Source organism: Channa argus, chromosome 6, assembly GCF_033026475.1.
Source record: "Channa argus isolate prfri chromosome 6, Channa argus male v1.0, whole genome shotgun sequence".
NCBI lineage: Eukaryota > Metazoa > Chordata > Actinopteri > Anabantiformes > Channidae > Channa > Channa argus.
Window position 1 is genome coordinate 874,144 of NC_090202.1, and position 18,814 is coordinate 892,957.

The window sequence follows — 18,814 nt, forward strand, 5'->3', positions numbered from 1 at the left end:
CCAACAGCTACATCTAAATCTTTTTCCTTCAGTAGTAAGATGCATCATTATCATTCACTACAAAGATAGGGAAGGGTGCCAATGGATAAAACCAAGAGAAGCCTTAGTTAAACACATGATGTAGGTTCTGATTTATTGTTCAGATGTTCTCCATCAATGTCATCACCACTGTGACTAACTTTATCAAACTTATGACATTTCCTTAACTATCGAGTTTGAAAGGCTCCGATTATTTTGTGCAGCTGTGAGCAGAAAGATCACAATAGAGACGACTCTGCCTGGTAGCAGTGTGCGATATTGTCCAAGATAATTTCTTAACGATGGAGGCCACCATTATCAAATATGTCAGTTACTTTGCAAAAAACAAGACACTTTGAGAGTCCACACATTCACTTTGTCTATGTTGAGTAGGATAAGCGAGTGCACAAACACGAGTACATTCAGTGTGTAGGCGTAGGAAGGTGGTTTAGTTTTAAAAGAACGTGTGTTGCTTTGAAAGGATGGTTGTTGCTCAAAAGATGAACTCGTTTCAAGAGGATGAAAAGCTTCTGGACTCCACAATAGGCCTAAACCCATCAAGGTACAAGCACAAAAATATTTCCAGTCAGCTTTAATGCAGGGGGCCTTGGGCCAGGTCTGATTACCCCCTGCTTCAGTGAAATACTTTTGCTGAACGAATACCTTAAAGCAAAACAATTAACAGAGCAACAAATACTGACGGAAATGGTAACAATCAAATTCAAACACTTGGACCCAAGATACAGACTTGGGTCCAAGTGGGTCCTAAAGACTGACATGCATTGGGTCAGAATTGAGTTTTTGCAATGCTCATGGCAAACATAAAAATATAAAAAGGCTCCTCTGGTTAATCTGAATAATCAGCAAGCACTACCTCACTTAATCTGCTTCCTACCAGAGACACAGTCTCTATGGAACCTGTGGACATAGTAATGGGGAACTACCTTTTCAGCTCATAGCAGACAGATGTTGTTAATAGTGAAACACTGTGTTACTAGTGACAGCTGTGGATATACCGTGTCATATGATGTGTTGGTGCATTGTGGTGGCAGCATGTTTGAACCGCAACATCCTCTGGCAATTACTCCCACTTCCCTCATGATTTCACTTCTTGCTGTGTTGATTACTTCTGACGTTAGATGGAAATAACAGAGCAAAATCTTTCTTCTGGCTGAAAATAGAAGTAATTGGCTGAGCTGCTGCTGTAAAAATGTGATGTGACTTTGTACTAGCTGTGAACTACAGTCATTTCTTTACTCCAGGTCACATTAGAATGAGTAGAAGTTCAGCTAAAATAAATTAATAATTACCTTTATTGTCTATTTTCCCACCAGGGGTGATCTATACCACTGATATGTTGGACCGCGAGACCAAGGACTCATATTGGCTAACAGTGTATGCAAGCGACCATGGTGTGGTTCCCCAGTTTGCTACAATTGAGGTGTACGTCCAAGTGGAGGATGTTAACGACAATGCCCCGCTCACCTCTGAGCCGATGTACCGACCCTCAGTGCCCGAGAACTCACCTCGGGATGTTTCTGTGATCCAGATTCAAGCACAGGACCCCGACGCTACACTGCCAACTGCTGCTGACAGGCTCAACTACCGTATCATCAGTGGAAACCCGCAGAACTTCTTCACTATCAACAGCCGCACTGGTGAGTAATGATGTGTGTGAGTGTGTGTGTGAGAGAGCGAGCGAGTAAGCTGGAATACAATGAGTTTTTATCTGTAGGTCTGTGTGAAATACATACAGATGATTGATATTTTGTAGGAAGCAAAGTAGCTAACAGGTTAGACAACGCTTCTGAAGGAGACAGACCTGCATGCATCTGTACAGCTGCACTTTGTCACTTGTGATTGGTCAAACTGTCATCTGAATGGATTAAACAGCAATTATTGACACTTATATCACTGAAGTGTTTTTGTAGACACTTGCTAAAAGAACATTACGAACAAAATACCCACAAACCCAAATAAGCAGAACCACACAGAACACTTTAAAAACACTGTAGTCACTAATCGCCTGTATCTTTCAGCAAAATCTCATATTTTGGTAGGAAACAAATGTGTGTGTGTGTGTGTGTGTGTGTTTGTGTGTGTGTGCTCTTAATATTTGCAATTTGCTAAGTATGTAAATGAACAACTCATCACTATACACTATACAATCTCTACAGTGTTGGATAGAAGTTGAATTGAATTCTAAATTAACATCTGCACATTGCACATTTTGCTGTTTGCTTGCTGTTAACATTGAGCTAATTTCTGATTATTATTCCTCCTATTTGTACATAATTGTGCTGACACCAATCTTAAATTTACATTAATAGTGGTGCCCTGATGGCTGTGTGGTAAGGTGCCAACTCAGCAACCTCAGCTTGCATCTAGATCTTTGTTGCACATTTAGCCCCATTTCTCTTTCCCTTACTGTCATTTAAGTTTTGTATCAAATAAGAGGAATAAATAAAAAAACAATGTCTAGATCAGGAATCTGTACCAACAAGTAAGCACAGGCTCAGTTAACTTAGTTAATCTTAAAAAAAAAACAAATTAACACTGGTGATCCTGAATAAATGGCATCTTATGAACTATGAATTAAGTATCTAAGCTGATATAGGATTAAACGTTAAGTTTTACGATTAAACGCTGTTCCCACTGCAAGAACATTTCCAAGGATCAGGAACCTCCAGGGGCACTGGTTTCCTCTACCTTTGATTCAAGTAAAGAAACTAGGTTCTAAATTTAGTTCTGGGGCCTTAGGTGTGCACCCCTAACAATCCCTGCTCAGGCAGCAGTGAATTCAGAAGGTTGTAGAACTATCAGGGTGTGGACTGCAGCACTGAACATCACTGATTACTCAAATACCGCACAGAATTTTAAACAAACTCTGCCGTGGGAGACCCCTACCAGGGGCTACCCACGGAGGCACCACCCTGTGGGCCTACCACCTGCAGGGACAGGAGTCAAGGTGGTGTGCGATGCAAGCCAGGCAGCAGGCAAGGTCGGGAGTTTGGGTGTGCTGGCCCAAGGCTTTGTAAGCTATTTCTGGAGCGATTATCATCCAACTCATTTGGCCTGGGAATGCTTCAGAATACGATCAGATATCAGGGTTAATTTACTGTTTTATCAGACCCAGACAAATGCAGGACAAGATGAGGAGTGTGAAGGCAGTATATGGTTTATTGAATATAAATGTAGTGGAGAGACAGGGCAGTGCTGAAGAGGTGACCACAGGAACAGGTAATGGCGTTGGGATATATGGAAGAGAGACAGAAGGTAGGTAACAGGCCAAACTCAGAAAAGTGTAGTGAGGGAATTCTTACAAGGGATAAATGGTGAGTAGCTCACTAGCAGTTTTCCACGGACCACAGGGTCAGTGGTTCGATCCCCGGCCCTGGCTCTATTTCAAAGTGTCTCTGGGCAAGACACTGAACCCATAAGAGCCCACGCTTGCGTCAGGGCATCCGGTGTAAAAACTGTGCCAAATCCAAGCAGAAGGTAACAACTAAAGGTGTCAGAAGAGAAACATAAGATGAAACACAACAGTCTTCAGACTTGCATACAGTCCACTTCTCATCAATTGTCCAATGTTTATAAAATCCATGAAAGAGTCACTTACTGCAAGAGGTACTAAGTCACAGGTAGACAGAGCAGAAGTCCTCCGGGGAAAAACTGTGATCCAGGGGCCAGACAAAAAGCAAACAAACAACCATAGATAAAACAGGGAAACTCAGAACTCACAGAAGAAACAGGTAACTGGGGCTTATAAAGGGGACGCACAAGGTTAGGCAGCTGATTAGAGCTGATTAGGCAGGAGAGTGAGGAGACGGAGGCAGAGGGAGATCAGAGAGGAGAGGAAAGATTGTAATGATCACCAGGGCAACACGGACCAGCATCACAGCTGTGACATCAGAGGAGCTGGATATCGTTGCTGGGGAGAAGGATGTCGGGAAAGCCCAACTAAACCAAACTCTGAATGAGTGGAAGATAATGGATGTGTGGATGCCACTTTTGATTTCTAGGACTTTTGACCTTCTCTGGAAGCACAAAAAGAAATTCCCTCAAGGACTTTTGACCCAGGGAAGTTTCCTGAACTTTTGTTTGTTGTAAAAAGAAGTAGACTGCCAGAAACATTCCAACAGAAGCAGAAATATAGATACGGGTGGAAGAAATTCTGTTGTAGTGACATCAAAAAGTGATCAAAGTGAAATATATAGAAGTAGTCAGTACAAAACCAGAAAAAGGAGGCTATAGAATGTTTGTTTTGTCTGATAATGAACAAGCTATTTTGAATGCAATGAAATCATTTAGAATGTAATGGAACGTACAGTTAAAAGTCATGTTAATTTAGTTTTCAAAGCAGCAGAGAGGTTAAAAAAAAGAGAGAGATAAGAAAAGTGGTTAATGCCTGATGAGCTCTATCTGACACAAATGTTGCATTTCTAATCACTGGAGCTAATTACCATGTGTGGATTATTTTTCTAAAAAAGACAACAGCAGGATTCATTTTTATTTCCAATTATCACCGCAGACTTTTATGTTATTCTGAGCTGCAGTGATGGAAGATGAGTGGTAAATGAGATGAGTGCAAATTTAAAGTGCAGATATAATTGTATATGCCAATGAATTCTGAATGTTTCTGGTTGATTTATTTTTGTAAACCCTCTGTCCATTTGTTACAAGTTCAAGAAAGAGAGATGATCAATTTTCCAGGGATTCGGGCTGTTGACAGGTTTTAATTTGATCCTCTGAAGTTAACTCGCTTCAGAGCAGGCTTGCTGAACAGCATAGGTTACTATGGTGATCTATCCCGGTTACCATGGCAATCTACCCCAGTTTCCATGGTGATCTACCCCAGTTAAAAAGTGACCCAAGTTAATTGGTAGGAAGAAATATGAGTTAAGTCCAAAGAGAAATATTTAACCCACCGATTTCACGCTGGAAATCCCACTTAGCCTGGCCTTGCTGATATAAATGAAGTGGACATAATAATAGAAACATTCATCAGGATAATGTAATACAGCTCAACTGCAAAACGACTACAGAATGAAATGAGAACCAAAAAAAGGAAAATGATTACCTTCATGCTGAACTGTTTTAGCTGAGTTAGTGCACAACTGGAGCTACTTGCTAGTGTACAGCACAAGTCTTGAGGGAATTCTTAGCATCGTAGTGTTTGTATGGTGTGTATGTGTGTGCTTGGGGTGATGAGAAAGGATCGACAAGAAGGTGGATGCTGGGAGAACCAACAACAACCGCATCAGCTGCAGCAGCATCGTCTGAGAACACGTTCCCACTCTGCACGCTGCCTCACACAGTTTGTTCTTCAGATAAGGCCCGTGGAAAATCTATAATTGGCTGCAGCTATATTTATCTTTACTTTAGTCAAGCTGCCTTTGCTTCGAATTTGATAATATTCCACCAATTCATCTCAAGCAACTTCTCCTTTCACCCCGTCTGCCTTTATTAAAGACATTCTTCTACTTTGTTTTTCTAATCTCATCTTTTATCTCCTCATGTTTTCGCTTTCTGTCAGACACACAGTTTCGCTCCAACTTTCTCCTTTTTTCTCTTCATAGCCATTTCTCCTTTTTTTAATCCATGTGTCTGTCTCTCTCTTGGGGTATATGGCGCATGTTGAATATTTGATTTAGTGATTATGAAACATTGATTAGGGCTGCAGATCATCCACAAGCCAAGAGAAACGCTTCTTTTCTGATTTACATGTTTCCTTGGGTTTATTTCCTGTCTGATTGTCCCTTTCACTCTATGTTTATCACCTTTTTCTCTAATTCTACTCATTTGTCTTTCTGTGTTCTCAGTGTCCCTCAGAGCAGTTATGTGGTGTCGAGCTGTAACTGTGAAGCTGCCGACACACCTAGAGGCTTTTGTTCCTCTGGTTAAGAGACATTTTAGAAATACCTTTTTTATGTTATATGTTATGTTTGGTGTTGCATAAAACCAGGGCCTATGATTGGCACATTTTCAGCAATGCTACTTTAAAGTGAGGGAAAATTAAGGCGGCTAGTCATTAAACATGAATGCAAACAGTGCTGGTTTACAGGAAAAGCAACTTTGCAAGATACTTTTGTTCTTTTCTGCAATAACCTGTTTTCTTGAACAAAAGTGAAGCTGGTTTTCTATAATCAGTGGAGGAGAAACCTGATTTCCTCAGCCATATTTCTCCCTGTAAAAAGGTTGTCATAAAAGGTTGAAGTAGGAATAAGTGAGAAATCCATATCTGATCGATGATGCCACAATGCACTGTGTGAGCCAGCTCACAAGACACAGCATCTGTACCAACACAGTGATGTCATTGAAGAGAACGAGGCAGCTGCAGGTGATGTGGTGGTTGTGCTGCTTTCACTGTAACGGTGTTGTCAAAAACCAATCAGACTGAGCCCCGGTTTACCACGACAAAACCACCAGGTTTTATAAGAACTACATATTGTGCCTGAAGCCTTCGGATGGCTGTAAAGGGAGTTAATCAGCGGAAACTGAAGGCCTGTGTGGCTCTGATTACCCAACAGCTGTATAATCTACTTCACTTTTCTTGATTTGTTCTGTGTTTATTGGTTGATGAATGTGAAATGAAGGTGAAATAAATGAGCCAGTGATGACATGTGGCTGACATACTAAGCCTGGAGAACACACTATTTTGCTGTGAATGACTTAAAATCCTTTCAGACTAATTAAAATGCTTGGTTGCATGTATTTTCCACCCTTCTTCCCATGTCTTGTCCTCCATTTGTGGCCTATTTGCCAAATCTACCACCCCAAACTGCCGCTTTTCTTCCCAATCTTACAACAGCAATTAGGCTCTTGGCTGCCAGGGTTTTTGAGCTAATGTTGCATAATCCCATTGCTACTGGTCTCCTGCTTCGTTCATCAGGCTGCTGCACACAAGGAGGAAAGCACTGACAAGTCTACAGGAAGAGTGTGTGTGGGAGTGTGTGAGTGGATTAATGTGAGAAAGGCATGGCAGGCTCTACTTGTGTTAAGCGGTGGGTTTATCCTGAGAAAGGACCACCATGAGGAGGTTTCCTTTATATAAAGGCAGGTGTTTTTCAGACACATTTTGCATAACAGCAGACAGAGACCAGCCACAAGGGGCACAAAAAAGAGCTTTTTAATGAATTAATAGCTTGTAATCTTTGGGTGATTTACAGTTGGAGTATGTCATCATTTTGAATTACCTATAGGTGTGAATGGTTGTGACTGGTCTCCTGTCCAGGGTGTAACCTGCCATTTGCCAGTGTCAGCTGGGACTCTTAACAGGAATAGGGGTTTGGGATTTTAGACCTTTCGTTGTCAGTACTCATACACACAGTCAGATGATGGGTTTGTATCTTGGTGATGCTCTGCCAGGACTTTTAAATGGCAAATGATAAACACACCCCTTCACACACACACACACACACACTGATGGTGGTGGCTCCTATGCAAAGTGCTCACCTGAACCACCAGGAGCAAATTGGGGTTCAGTGTCTTGCCCAAAGATGCTTTGACACGTAGCCAGGAGGAAGCGGGTATTAAACCGCTGACCCTGTGGTTCGTGACTGCCTTACAAACTGAGCAACAGCCACCCTTCATCTTCAGTTACTGCTTGTTTCTCGAGCCAATTCGCCTTCAGCTAGTGAAATGCAGCTGGTCAGGTGACTGACTTGGAACATTCCCCCTATTTGCCTTGGGCGGCATCTTAGGTTGATCTCACTTATATTTTGTATAAAGGGGTGATGACTCAATTCAATAGTGATTATACATGTTATAGCTACTTTGAATATAGTTACATTGAATGTCCTGAAATTATGTGTATTTACTGCCCACCTACTCCTACCTTGCTAGGTGGGGGAGGTGGGCACAGGGTTATGATCTATTCATTAACTAGGCCTGTATTTGTCTTGTTCTTATGTGTTAAAAAAAAAGAACCAATTACTGATTTAGCATTGTATTTGTCATACACGGTTTATATTTCAATTAAATTCATTTCAGTGTCATATTTAAACTTCATTGAGATACAATAATTCTTGAGTAAAACAAGACATTCCCCTGTTAAGTCAGAGACTCAAAGGGTCTCAAATTCACTATCACTGTATCGAAACACACATACACGGACACACAAACACATACACACACACACACACACAGAAGGTGCAATGCAACACGCAGTGTCAAGATTTATTGTTGGGGTACTTGTGTAAAAGTGATGTTATTGTCTTTGTTAATTAGGTTTCTGCCAAGGAGGCATTACATAACAGATGGTGTGTGTGTGTGTGTGTGTGTGTGTGTGTGTGTGTGTGTGTGTGTGTAGTGAGAGGAAGGAACTTGTGTCTGAGCAAGTTCTGTGAGCTTTTCTTCTGCAGCCAATTATAGAAGTACATGTATTTCTGTGTGTGTTGGTGCATGTCTGTGTTATGGGATTTGTGTAGGTTTGTTCAGTATTGTGATACTGTGCATTTGTGTTTTAAGATCTTGATGTGTGTATTAAAGCATGTATGTGTAATGTTTTTGTATGTGTGTGTTGCTTTCTGTCACTTTGTACACCTCCAGCTGTTATATCACATCATTAGAGACACAGTAGTTTGTGTGTGTGTGTGTGTGTGTGTGTGTGTGTGTGTGTGTTTGTGTCCTAGTTGTTGAGAGCTGTCACATTCTCATCTTTGCGGAAGTTAATAATGTGGCTAACAGATGCAGGAAGTTGAGCTCCTGGCTTGTTAGCACGTCAGTCTGTGTAGCTAAACCCAGCAGTTGTGTCCTCATTAGTCATTAGCATTTTCTCTGATTGTTAAGCTTTTATTTTGGAGTACGAGAGTCCACAGCTAAGTGGTAAACACAGACCTCATCAGTATTGATCAGAACAATCTGCAGGTTGTACCCAGGCACATTTATGCTTTTGTTGCTCCTATATGCACATTTACCAGTCTCCATAGTCCAAAATGATGAGGTCTGGAAAACTATGGTGAGCTCTCACTAAACACTGCCTGTCCTTTACTTTAATTGCGACTGCGTGGTGTTTCGGGAAATAACACATCTAAACTGCTAAAAGCTGCTTTTGGGAATCATCACTGAGTGAAAACTGGATTTTGTTGTAGTCTGCACTGCAGATTTGTACACAGTCTACAATTTTGGAAACTGGCGACGTGAGACATTAGTGGCTTCTTTAGGGCCCTTAGCATAATGAATTCAGGCTGGAGGCCAGGCCCCTAACCACGGCTTGTTTATATCAGTATGCAGCAATTATTAGGCCTTCCTTTCCTTATTGCTGCAAATGTTCAGATTTACCCAAGTGTTCCATTCAGAATAATCAACACACAGTCCCCAGAAGTACTATAATTAGGTGCAGTTTTATAGGACTTGTACTTAACTTGAGTATTTTATTTTATGGTGATTATACTGTACTTTTGTACATTTCAAAGAAAAACACACTTTGCTTCAGCTTATCTACTTATTTATTTCACAACTTCACTTACTAGTTACAAAACATTTGCTTTGTTTGATTGCTGCTAAGAGTCTTCCTCTCCTTGAATATGTACATGAATAAAACTGAAAAAGGCCTGAGCATGTTACATTTCTTCAGAAATCTTAACAAGGATCATGTGGAACAAATCTGGACTAGATTTTACTTTCATTATCAACAATATCACATTCGTTGGTTTTTAAATACTTTTCTCATGCAGTACTTTTTGAGTACATTTTGAAAAGGTACCTCAGGTTAAGTGAAGAATTTAAGAGGAAGTCAAGAACTTTTTGGGTACAATTACTTTGATTTGTCTATTGAATTTCCGTACTTCTTCACATCTATGCCACATTTCTGCACGCATTCCTCCTGTAATCTCATGTTCCTTTTTTTTTTTATCTCTGTATCATCTCCGTTTCCTTCTGTCAAATCCCTCAAACTGAAAGCTTTTGTTGTTTTGAAGATATTCTGACAACTGAGAGGATAGAGAAATCCTTTGTTTTCCCAAGAGGAGAAAAGCTAAGAGACTGCAAAGATGAAGGGGATCTCATACTGTACATTTTGAAATTCTTTCATCTGCAGTTTGACTGAGAACTTCACAAATAGTTTTGCATTGTTTAAATGCTGAGGCAGCTGCATTTTAAACAAAGTAAGTTACATAAGAAAAGTTGTCACATCCCAGATGCAGAGTTTACATACCAGAGGTAAACTCTGCAGACACTAGAGGGAATTCAGAATCAAAGCTTCCAGTGTCCAAACAACAGGAGGCAAGTCTGCATTTATCTAGAAGGATGCTGTTGTATGAATTTTTTTCTGTGCTTTTTGAAATATTAATTAGAAATTAAGACATTATCAAGTGTGTGTCATTAATTGAACAATGATTACTGTATAACGCTGAAATAAACTATGACATCTCTAAACCATCTGTAACATATATATATATGTGTATATATAAAAGTCATGTAGAGGTTGTTCCTCTCTCCACTCCACTTTAAAATCATGCTGGTTATCACTGGTTATGGTGGCAGTAGGATAAGCATTGTAGCCAAGACACCCTTCCCTGCATAACCATATTCCCCACCCGTAGAATTTTTGCTTTTTCATAATGGGATTTAACTTTTTTACAACATATCCATAAAAGACCTTCCACACTGTCTTAGGCTGGAATGTTTATTAAGCTTCTTTGGACTTATTCAATAATTAACTGATTAACGGCAAAACGACCAAAACATTGTACATTAATAAATCTTCCAGCATGAGTTATTGTGCAGAATTATTTGATGACCGTGGTTGTAATAAGGTGCAGATATGTGATCTGATTTAGCCTGTTAACAAAAGAGGCTACACAGCAGATTTACTGTGCTTGTGTTGGGGATAAGGAAGCAATGCTTGAGTGTCCACTTTGTGTCAACTTTCCTGAACTCTAAAGAATTCAGCTTTAATGGTTGATGATAGATCCCAAAGCTCAGGAGTAGATTCTGAGGAAACTAATTTTCACTGTCCTGTGGGTTTGTTTTCACCCTACCTGAACCTATTTTGTTACTCCGCCCACTCCTGAGGTTTGGGATATAACACATACCCTTACTCTGCCCCAAGGCATATTCTGCTGCTCTCACAACTGATTGGACAAAAAAGCTATCAAAGAACAACCCCTCTCTGCTAATATGGCCTCATCAGGTCCAGATCTGGACTAGAGTCCACCATTTTCTCACCCCTTCAATACTTTGTTTATTGTGGTCCTCACTATGACATGGAAAAGCAGAGTGACCACTTTTCTACATTTGAATAGGCTGAGTGACCAATTGAAAGATTGAAGAACTGATGACAATTACAGGAAACATTTGAAATATCACTATTAAGACCACATTAGAACATCTGGGTGAAATAACCAACAATTATTCCACAAAGATGTTTTCACACTGTCTTTACAGTTTACATACCAAAGTTGTGCACACGGTTGCTTTTATTTCATCACATTTCAGGAGGAACCATGCAGTCATTCTTCCCATAGCTCTAAGGACACCAACATGTCAATTTCTGTAAGAGTTAGGGTTTAGAATGCCCTTCACAGTCTTGCACAAAGTGATCCTTACTGATCCAGAACTAACCCGTTTTTTCCTCTTGCAGTCTGTCTTACCTTCATTTGCAAGTAATGCCTACGTGAATACCTTTAATCAGGGCAATGAGAGGAGATTACTCTGGACGTGATTGCACTCAGCCCCAGTTATGAGTGGGCGTATCAGGATGAATTGGTCGATGAATTGTTTAACATGTGAGCAGTCGATGTGGTTTAAATTAATTTTAAGGTAATATGTTCTTCATGGCAAGATTGAGTTTGCATTGCAAAATTCAACTTTATTTATATAGCCCCAATTTACATCAAAGTCATCTCGAGGCACTTTGGAGAATAAAGTCAAAACTATAAAGATGTATAGAGATAACCCAACAATTCCCCCTTGAGCAAGTCCTAGGCAACAGTGGAGAGGAAAAACTCCCTTTAACGCAGAACCAGGCTCAGGGTGGACGGCCATCTACCTTGACCGGTTAAGGTGATTGGAAAGTGAAGAGAGAAAAGAAAAGAGCAACAAAAAGCAACAACAAAACATCGGGCAGGTTGGTAGGACCAGTAGCTGCACGCTGGAAGACACACAGCTTCAAAACCGGGGACACCTAAGCCTATAGCAGCATGACTATAACTAAGTATAAGCTTTATCAAAGAGGAAGGTTTTAAGCCTAGACTTAAAAGTAGAGAGGGTGTCTGCTTCCTGAATCTGAACTGGGAGGCGGTTCCACAGGAGAGGACTTTGATAACTAAAAGCTCTGCCTCCCATTCTACCATTGGAAATTCTGGGAACCACAAGTAGGCCTGCATTCTGAGAGCGAAGTGGTCTACTGGGATGATATGGTGCTATGAGATCTTCTATATATGATGGAGTCTGACCATTCAGAGCTTTATATGTAAGAAGCAGGGTTTTAAATTCTATTCGAGATTTTATGGGAAACCAATGGAGAGAAGCTAGTGAAGGTGAAATATGATCTCTCTTGCTAGTTCCAGTCAGCACTCTTGCTGCAGCATTTTGGATTAATTGCAGGCTCTTTAGGGAGTTACTGGGGCATCCTGAAAGTAGGGAATTACAGTAGTCCAACCTAGAGGTAACAAATGCATGGACCAGTTTTTCGGCATCACTTTGAGACAGGATGATCCTAATTCTGGCCATGTTCCGTAGGTGGAAGAAGGCTGTTCTAGAGATTTGTTTTAAATGTGAGGTAAAGAACAAATCCTGGTCAAAGATAATGCCAAGGTTCTTTGCAGTAGTACTGGAGTCCAGATTCTGGCATCTAGAGTAACAATATGGTTGGACATCATATTTCTGAGATTTGTGGGCCCAAATACTATAACTTCAGTTTTGTCTGAGTTTAGAAGTAAAAAATTGTGGGACATTCAGGCCTTTATGTCTTGTAGGCTTGAAGCTTGATTAAGTGATTTTTTTCATCTGGTTCCATAGATAGATATAGCTGGTTATCATCAGCATAGCAGTGGAAATTTATGGAGTGTTTTATAATAATGTTGCCTAAAGGAGACACACTCTATATATGTATATACTTATATGTTTGTGTGTGTGTTTACATCCAAAAGTACTAAAAGTCGTACTCCAGCTGAATTCCGTGGCCTTCCAGCTACGACTTCTATTTAAAACTGAGATGACCAGGCTACATAATACATGCACCAATGCTGTGCTGACCTGAGTCATTTTTCTGAGTGCTATAAATATATTTCCCATTTTAGTTCGGCACTTAAGTTTTAACAGAATCCTAATTACATTTTCTTCTCTTTATGATTAACTTAAAAGTTGGAAATGGGTAAAACAAACAAATCATCAGAAATTATACTACCTAGGCCAGATACCAAATCCACATTATTTATGTCTAAGATTTCACTTAAAGACTGTGATAAATTCTCAAATAGAAAACCTTCAATTTTTTATTATTGCAGTTTTTTTTTCTGCAGAGTGACAATACTAATTCAATATTTCAAAGTTATTGGGACAAATCCATGTACCTGATTATCACTTGACACATAATCAGATGAATATAAGACACTTTTTATCATTAGGCTTATTGATGATGCTCTACTATTGTAGAAAGTATCTATTCTATAAAATAAGACTAAGAATTGCTTTGTTTCACTCTCTCTCTCCTCCCCTTCATTCATTCCATGTAGAGTAATTAGAACAATTCAGCCGTCGTGTCTGACACACACAACTAATTACCATGTCACTTTCTTCATTTGGCTTACAGACATCGCCGTATGGTTTTGTGTGTGTTGTGTGTGTTTGTGTGTGTGTGCACCTGCGTGCATTCATGCATATTTTTCTATTGTTGGGTGAGGGTTTGTGTCATTGTGAGGACATTTCTACATTGTGAGGAGATTTTGAACAGTCCTAACTACCTCTGTTTGTGAGTTAAAAGCTAGTTTGACGGCTCTGATTAGGTGAAGGTTTAAATTGGATTTAATCTTTTACTTGTAATGTTATTTGTAGTGTGGGGGGCTGAGGAATGTCACTGAATTTTCTTACAGCTGCAGTAGGACTAACGTGTGTGTGTGTGTGTGTGTGTGTGTGTGTGTGTCTGTTCTAATTATTTCCTCTGGTGTTTTCTGTCTTAGGTCTGATTACAACAACCACCAGAAAACTGGACCGTGAACAGCAAACAGAACACGTGTTAGAGGTGAGGACACACACACACACACACTCCAAAGATGGCAGCTGCTACGCAAGGTGCTCACATGACCAACCCACAACCTGGGATTCAGTATATATCCTGAGAACACTTTAAAGATTTTATAGGACTAGTCCGATGTCCTCACTCTCTTCATCTAAAACTGAACCCACTATGGCTGTACCAAAAGGTGGAGCAGTTGTCCATAAACCACAGGGTCTGTGGATTGACTCCTACTCCCTCCTGGCTACACATCAACATGTCTTTAATGGGTTAAGCGTTGATTGTGGGGTTCAGGTTAGAATAATGTTTAGATAAAGGTTAGAAGTTCCCATAGGAAAGAAAATTCTAAAGATCTGATCTTTGTCTACGTGGTTTCTCTTGGACATAGTTAAGCTTGATTTAACATCACTTTGAGATAATCAATTTCTGAAACTTTTAGTATGGAACTTTTAATTGTGCCTAAATCTAAGCATGTTCTAAATTTTGGCTCTTGAACTGTCACTAAGAATCATAATCAAACACTTTTGACTTATATTTGCTTGTGTTTTCTTCATTGTGAGATTCTTATTTGGTTTCTCCATAAAGTTTGTGTTATATACATTTAAAACATTTTCACAGATTGCAGAGTCATGTTTTTTTGTTTTAAAAAGTGTTTAACAAGTGTTGTCATCTCACACTATATTCTGCGGAATATCTTTGTTTATTCCACTTAAGTTAGATTAAGATGGTTCCATCAGAATTGATGAATTTAAAACCTAGTTTCAACTTACCCTCCTCGCCTGGCACACCAGGCAGCTGAAGAGAACAAGGTGGAAAAAGCAACAGTATGAAGACATAAGCACAGTTGCCTCTCAGGTGGTTATGAACTGCTTAGTTGGAAGGTTCTCAGACTGGACCAATCAGAGGACAGCTAGTTAAAAGGATCAAACGAGGAAAACTGGGACATAGAATGTATAAATGGAAAGAGAAAGAGAAATAATATCAGAAACTATTTTACAAATATGAAATATGACCACACTGATACATCAAAGCTTTGGACAGATAGGCAGTTTTACAATGTGGGGAAATCATATTTTTACATTTACTGCTAAAAAATGTTAGTTAATGTTGGGACTAAAGTGGCTTAGATGGTAGAGCAGGTTGTCCTTTAATTACATGGTTGGTGCCTTAATTCCAAGCTCCCCTGTCCTCAAGTGACCTCCAATCATTTGCAGTGGACAAGTCAGCTTTTAGAAAGCAGTATTTATTTAGAGTATATCTTAATTTAGCTTTCTTATCTCTGTATTTTTAAAAACCATGACTAAGAAAAGCTCTTTGTTCCCTTTTCCAACTTCATTTCCCCTAAGCTGATTTCAGCTGCAGCACATTTCTCCTTAGTCTGGTAGGAATCTAACATCATCTGTCTTCATCAGACATTTCCAACTCTCCAATACAAAAGTGTTCAGATTCGGGTGCTCTCAATATAAGAATGTGATTTAGATCTAAGCAGACAAGGGAGAGTTGTGAGCAGTACTGATAGTGTATTATGCATTATATCATTATATCCTGGATTGTCCTCCAAAAGATGGCTGAACACTTGTAATGGGTTTGACACATAATAGGTAAAAGAGGACAAACACTGAAAGCCTCAGTGTGCAGCAGACGGTCGAACACAGACACTTTTAGATGATGATGCTCTCATTGATTTGCTGGTGATAAGATAACTACATTTGAGAATCTCTTAATGCAGGTTCATATGACCTGAAAGAGTAGTTGACCAAACTGATGTTAACAGAAGTAGAACAAACCACCGGCATTCAGTTCTCTGCATTGTGACCTAAAATAGGACAGTTGGCATTGAATGATGATGACATTGGTACCATCAGTGGGTAAATATTACACACCTGAACGCAACAACGAAAGACAAGAAGTGTTGCGTGGATACCTTAAGAAACTCGACTTCCAGTTTTAATGACCATACTGTACCTATGAACATGTTGTTTGGTCCATCAAACCAACCCAATTTTAATTATTCAGATGTGAAGTCAGACAACATGTTAGACGTTAAACGTCATGGGGCTGTGATCGAAATGCATTGGGTGATTCCGGGGTGTAGGCAGTTTTGGGGGCTCAAGCTAGCTGTAGCATGAGACTCGAAAACAGTCCACGCAGGGCATCAAATAGTGATGCTGAGTCATAGCAGTAGTGCATTTCAATCAACTCTATCACAAATAGAGAAACACTGTTTTTCTCATAATCAATGAACAATGAAGAAAGGAAATAGAAAACATGTTTCAGAGTAAAGTATAAAAAGTTTAGATTACATCTTTTTTTGTGTGTCATTTCAGAATTTTTTTAAATTAATTGACACCTTTTCTAGCAATACACATCACTTGTTGCTGAATTGGCAGTTGGCCAGGTAGTGCACTGACACTCTTCAAATTGATAATGATTGGAACACAGTTTATAGTGACCAGTGTCTGTTAAGTCCATGAACTTGCCCCTTTCCAGAGGCTGCCAGGATTTAGATGAGAATAAATCACCTCTCCCATCCTCTCTAGTTTTCGACACACACACACATGCAGCACTGCCCCCTCTGCTCTTTGTTTTCCCTCTGTGAGGTTTGCATTAGCTTGGTGATAGAGCAGTCTGAAGACGGTGGGTGTGCATTGGTTTCCATTAGACAATAATGGGAAGCGGTCTCTACTCTGCTTCACCAAGATTAGAGATAAATTGTGCCACTGGCTTTCTCATGACTCATAGAGCTTCAAATGTGTGTATCTGTGTGTGTGTGTGTGTGTCTACAGGATTTTAGAAGGTCAGTCAAATGCCTTCAAGTCTCAGTATTGAAGATTAAACTTTGTCAGATGATGCCCATAAGCCCACACTCAATAAGAGGCACCTGGCCAACGACAAAGATCACAGAAGTGCAACAACTTTCTCAGAAAGTTTGGGTTTTTAACATGTTTCCAGGAGGCAGATAGCTCTTCCTAACCTCGGCCATCTTTGTACAAAGGTGCATCTTCTGCCTAAATGAAAACTTCATGCAATTATCTGATACTTCCTGTTGTGTGAAAACATGTTTTTAAAAATCTTTATTATAAAGCTATAATTTTTTTTTAACTCACACCATGTCAATTATGAATCAGTTAAGGTTCTTTGCTGTACAGTAGCTCTACACTGAAGTCAGGTGCATCCTATTTGCATTTATTTTACTTGAGAGAACTTGACTAAAGTACAGTTATAATAAACTGAATGGACAGGACATACTACAAAAAAACACCTATTTATCTAAGGTCCCACAATTTACACTGCAAATTAAGGTCCACAGAACTCTCTGTAGCCCTCTGTTACAAAATAGGATGAGGTACAGTTTCAAAAAGTGGGTATAAAATCTGAATGAGGGGTTAAAGCAAAGTTAAACAGAATTTAAACCTAGTCTGATGAACCTGGGTCTCCCCCTACAGCTGGCTGTTTGTACAGATGAATTGCCAAAGAGTTCTCATCAGATCCCACTTTTCGTTAGTTTAGTAGCTAAGGCCCTGTTCACCAGATGAACATAGTGGAACTGACTAATAAATGTAGGCAAGTTCAAAGTTTTTGTTAATGTGACATTACATTAACATGATAAATGATTCACGCTGGGTTAACTTCTGTTTAGAATATGTAAATGGTTGTGACTTTGCATCCATTCGGCAATGTTTGATCCCTACCTTAAAGTCAAACACCCGGTAAAGACAACTTGGCTAATGTTGCTGCTTTTTAAATGCTTTTTGAATGGGAAGGAACTTTAGTTTATCTGATGATGATATGAAGCAGAAAAGGCTGGTTTTCCTTTTTTCCTTTTATTTTTATGTTGGTAAAATTGATCAAATATGTATGAACAAATGTTGAGTAACCTAAAACTCGATAAATCATCATTGTATTAGCTTTAACAAACCGTATTGTCTCTAAGGACAAGAGGTTGAACAGCTGTGTAATGAAGCGTTGGTTTACATCTTAGAATGGATCTAATGGCTTTTTTTTTTACTTCGCTGACTGCAGTCAAGTGTGTCTGGATGTCTCATGTGTTGCCATCATTTATCTACATTTGTAAATGTAATTTGTTGCAATCTATCGTCAGCAGGCTAGCTGTCAGACTCTTTGTTCACAATAGCTCCAGCTCCTTGCGTCAGGCATTTTTGAAAATGACAGATGGTATTCTTAAATGAAGCCAGCATGAGGGGAAATGAACTGCTGTTGCTGTTGTAAGTCTTTGACAAGCTGAGAAGTGAGCATAATTAATATCTATTTGAGACAATAGAGAAGACTAGTCTTTGTAGCTCTTCTTTGCTTTAGCTCCACCTCTCAGTGGTCACCTCGTCTTGCACTGTTGCAGTAATAAATTAGCTGTCCAGGGAAGACTGAGGTGTTTTCATTTCATCGTATTAACCAATGACTGACACAGAGCAGAACTATCCCAGACAGATGTTGGTGTTTTAATCACATTTTAAAACCCATCTTCAAATTTTTTTCCCCCTTTTTTGGTCAATTAATGCTGTAAAACCTCAGAGTGATGCTGACTTGTACAACTGTAACTATGATTCCAGATGAGTTTTAGTGAAGCAAAGTGACATCAATCAAACACGACACTGTCAT

At 39.6% G+C, this 18,814-nt stretch overlaps 1 protein-coding gene across 14 annotated transcripts in view; it reads left to right on the top strand.

The window, feature by feature from the left end:
• fat3a (FAT atypical cadherin 3a) overlaps positions 1-18,814 on the top strand; it is a 155,603-nt gene that overhangs the window by 84,727 nt on the left and 52,062 nt on the right. For all 14 annotated transcript variants that reach the window (XR_010914643.1, XR_010914642.1, XM_067507262.1 and 11 more), the window contains exons 3-4: positions 1,353-1,676; positions 14,142-14,203. Coding sequence is in view for 12 of the 14 variants with exons in the window: in XM_067507262.1 (XP_067363363.1) it covers positions 1,353-1,676; positions 14,142-14,203 (386 nt within the window). In the remaining 2 variants the exon portion in view is untranslated. The remainder of the gene's footprint in view (positions 1-1,352; positions 1,677-14,141; positions 14,204-18,814) is intronic.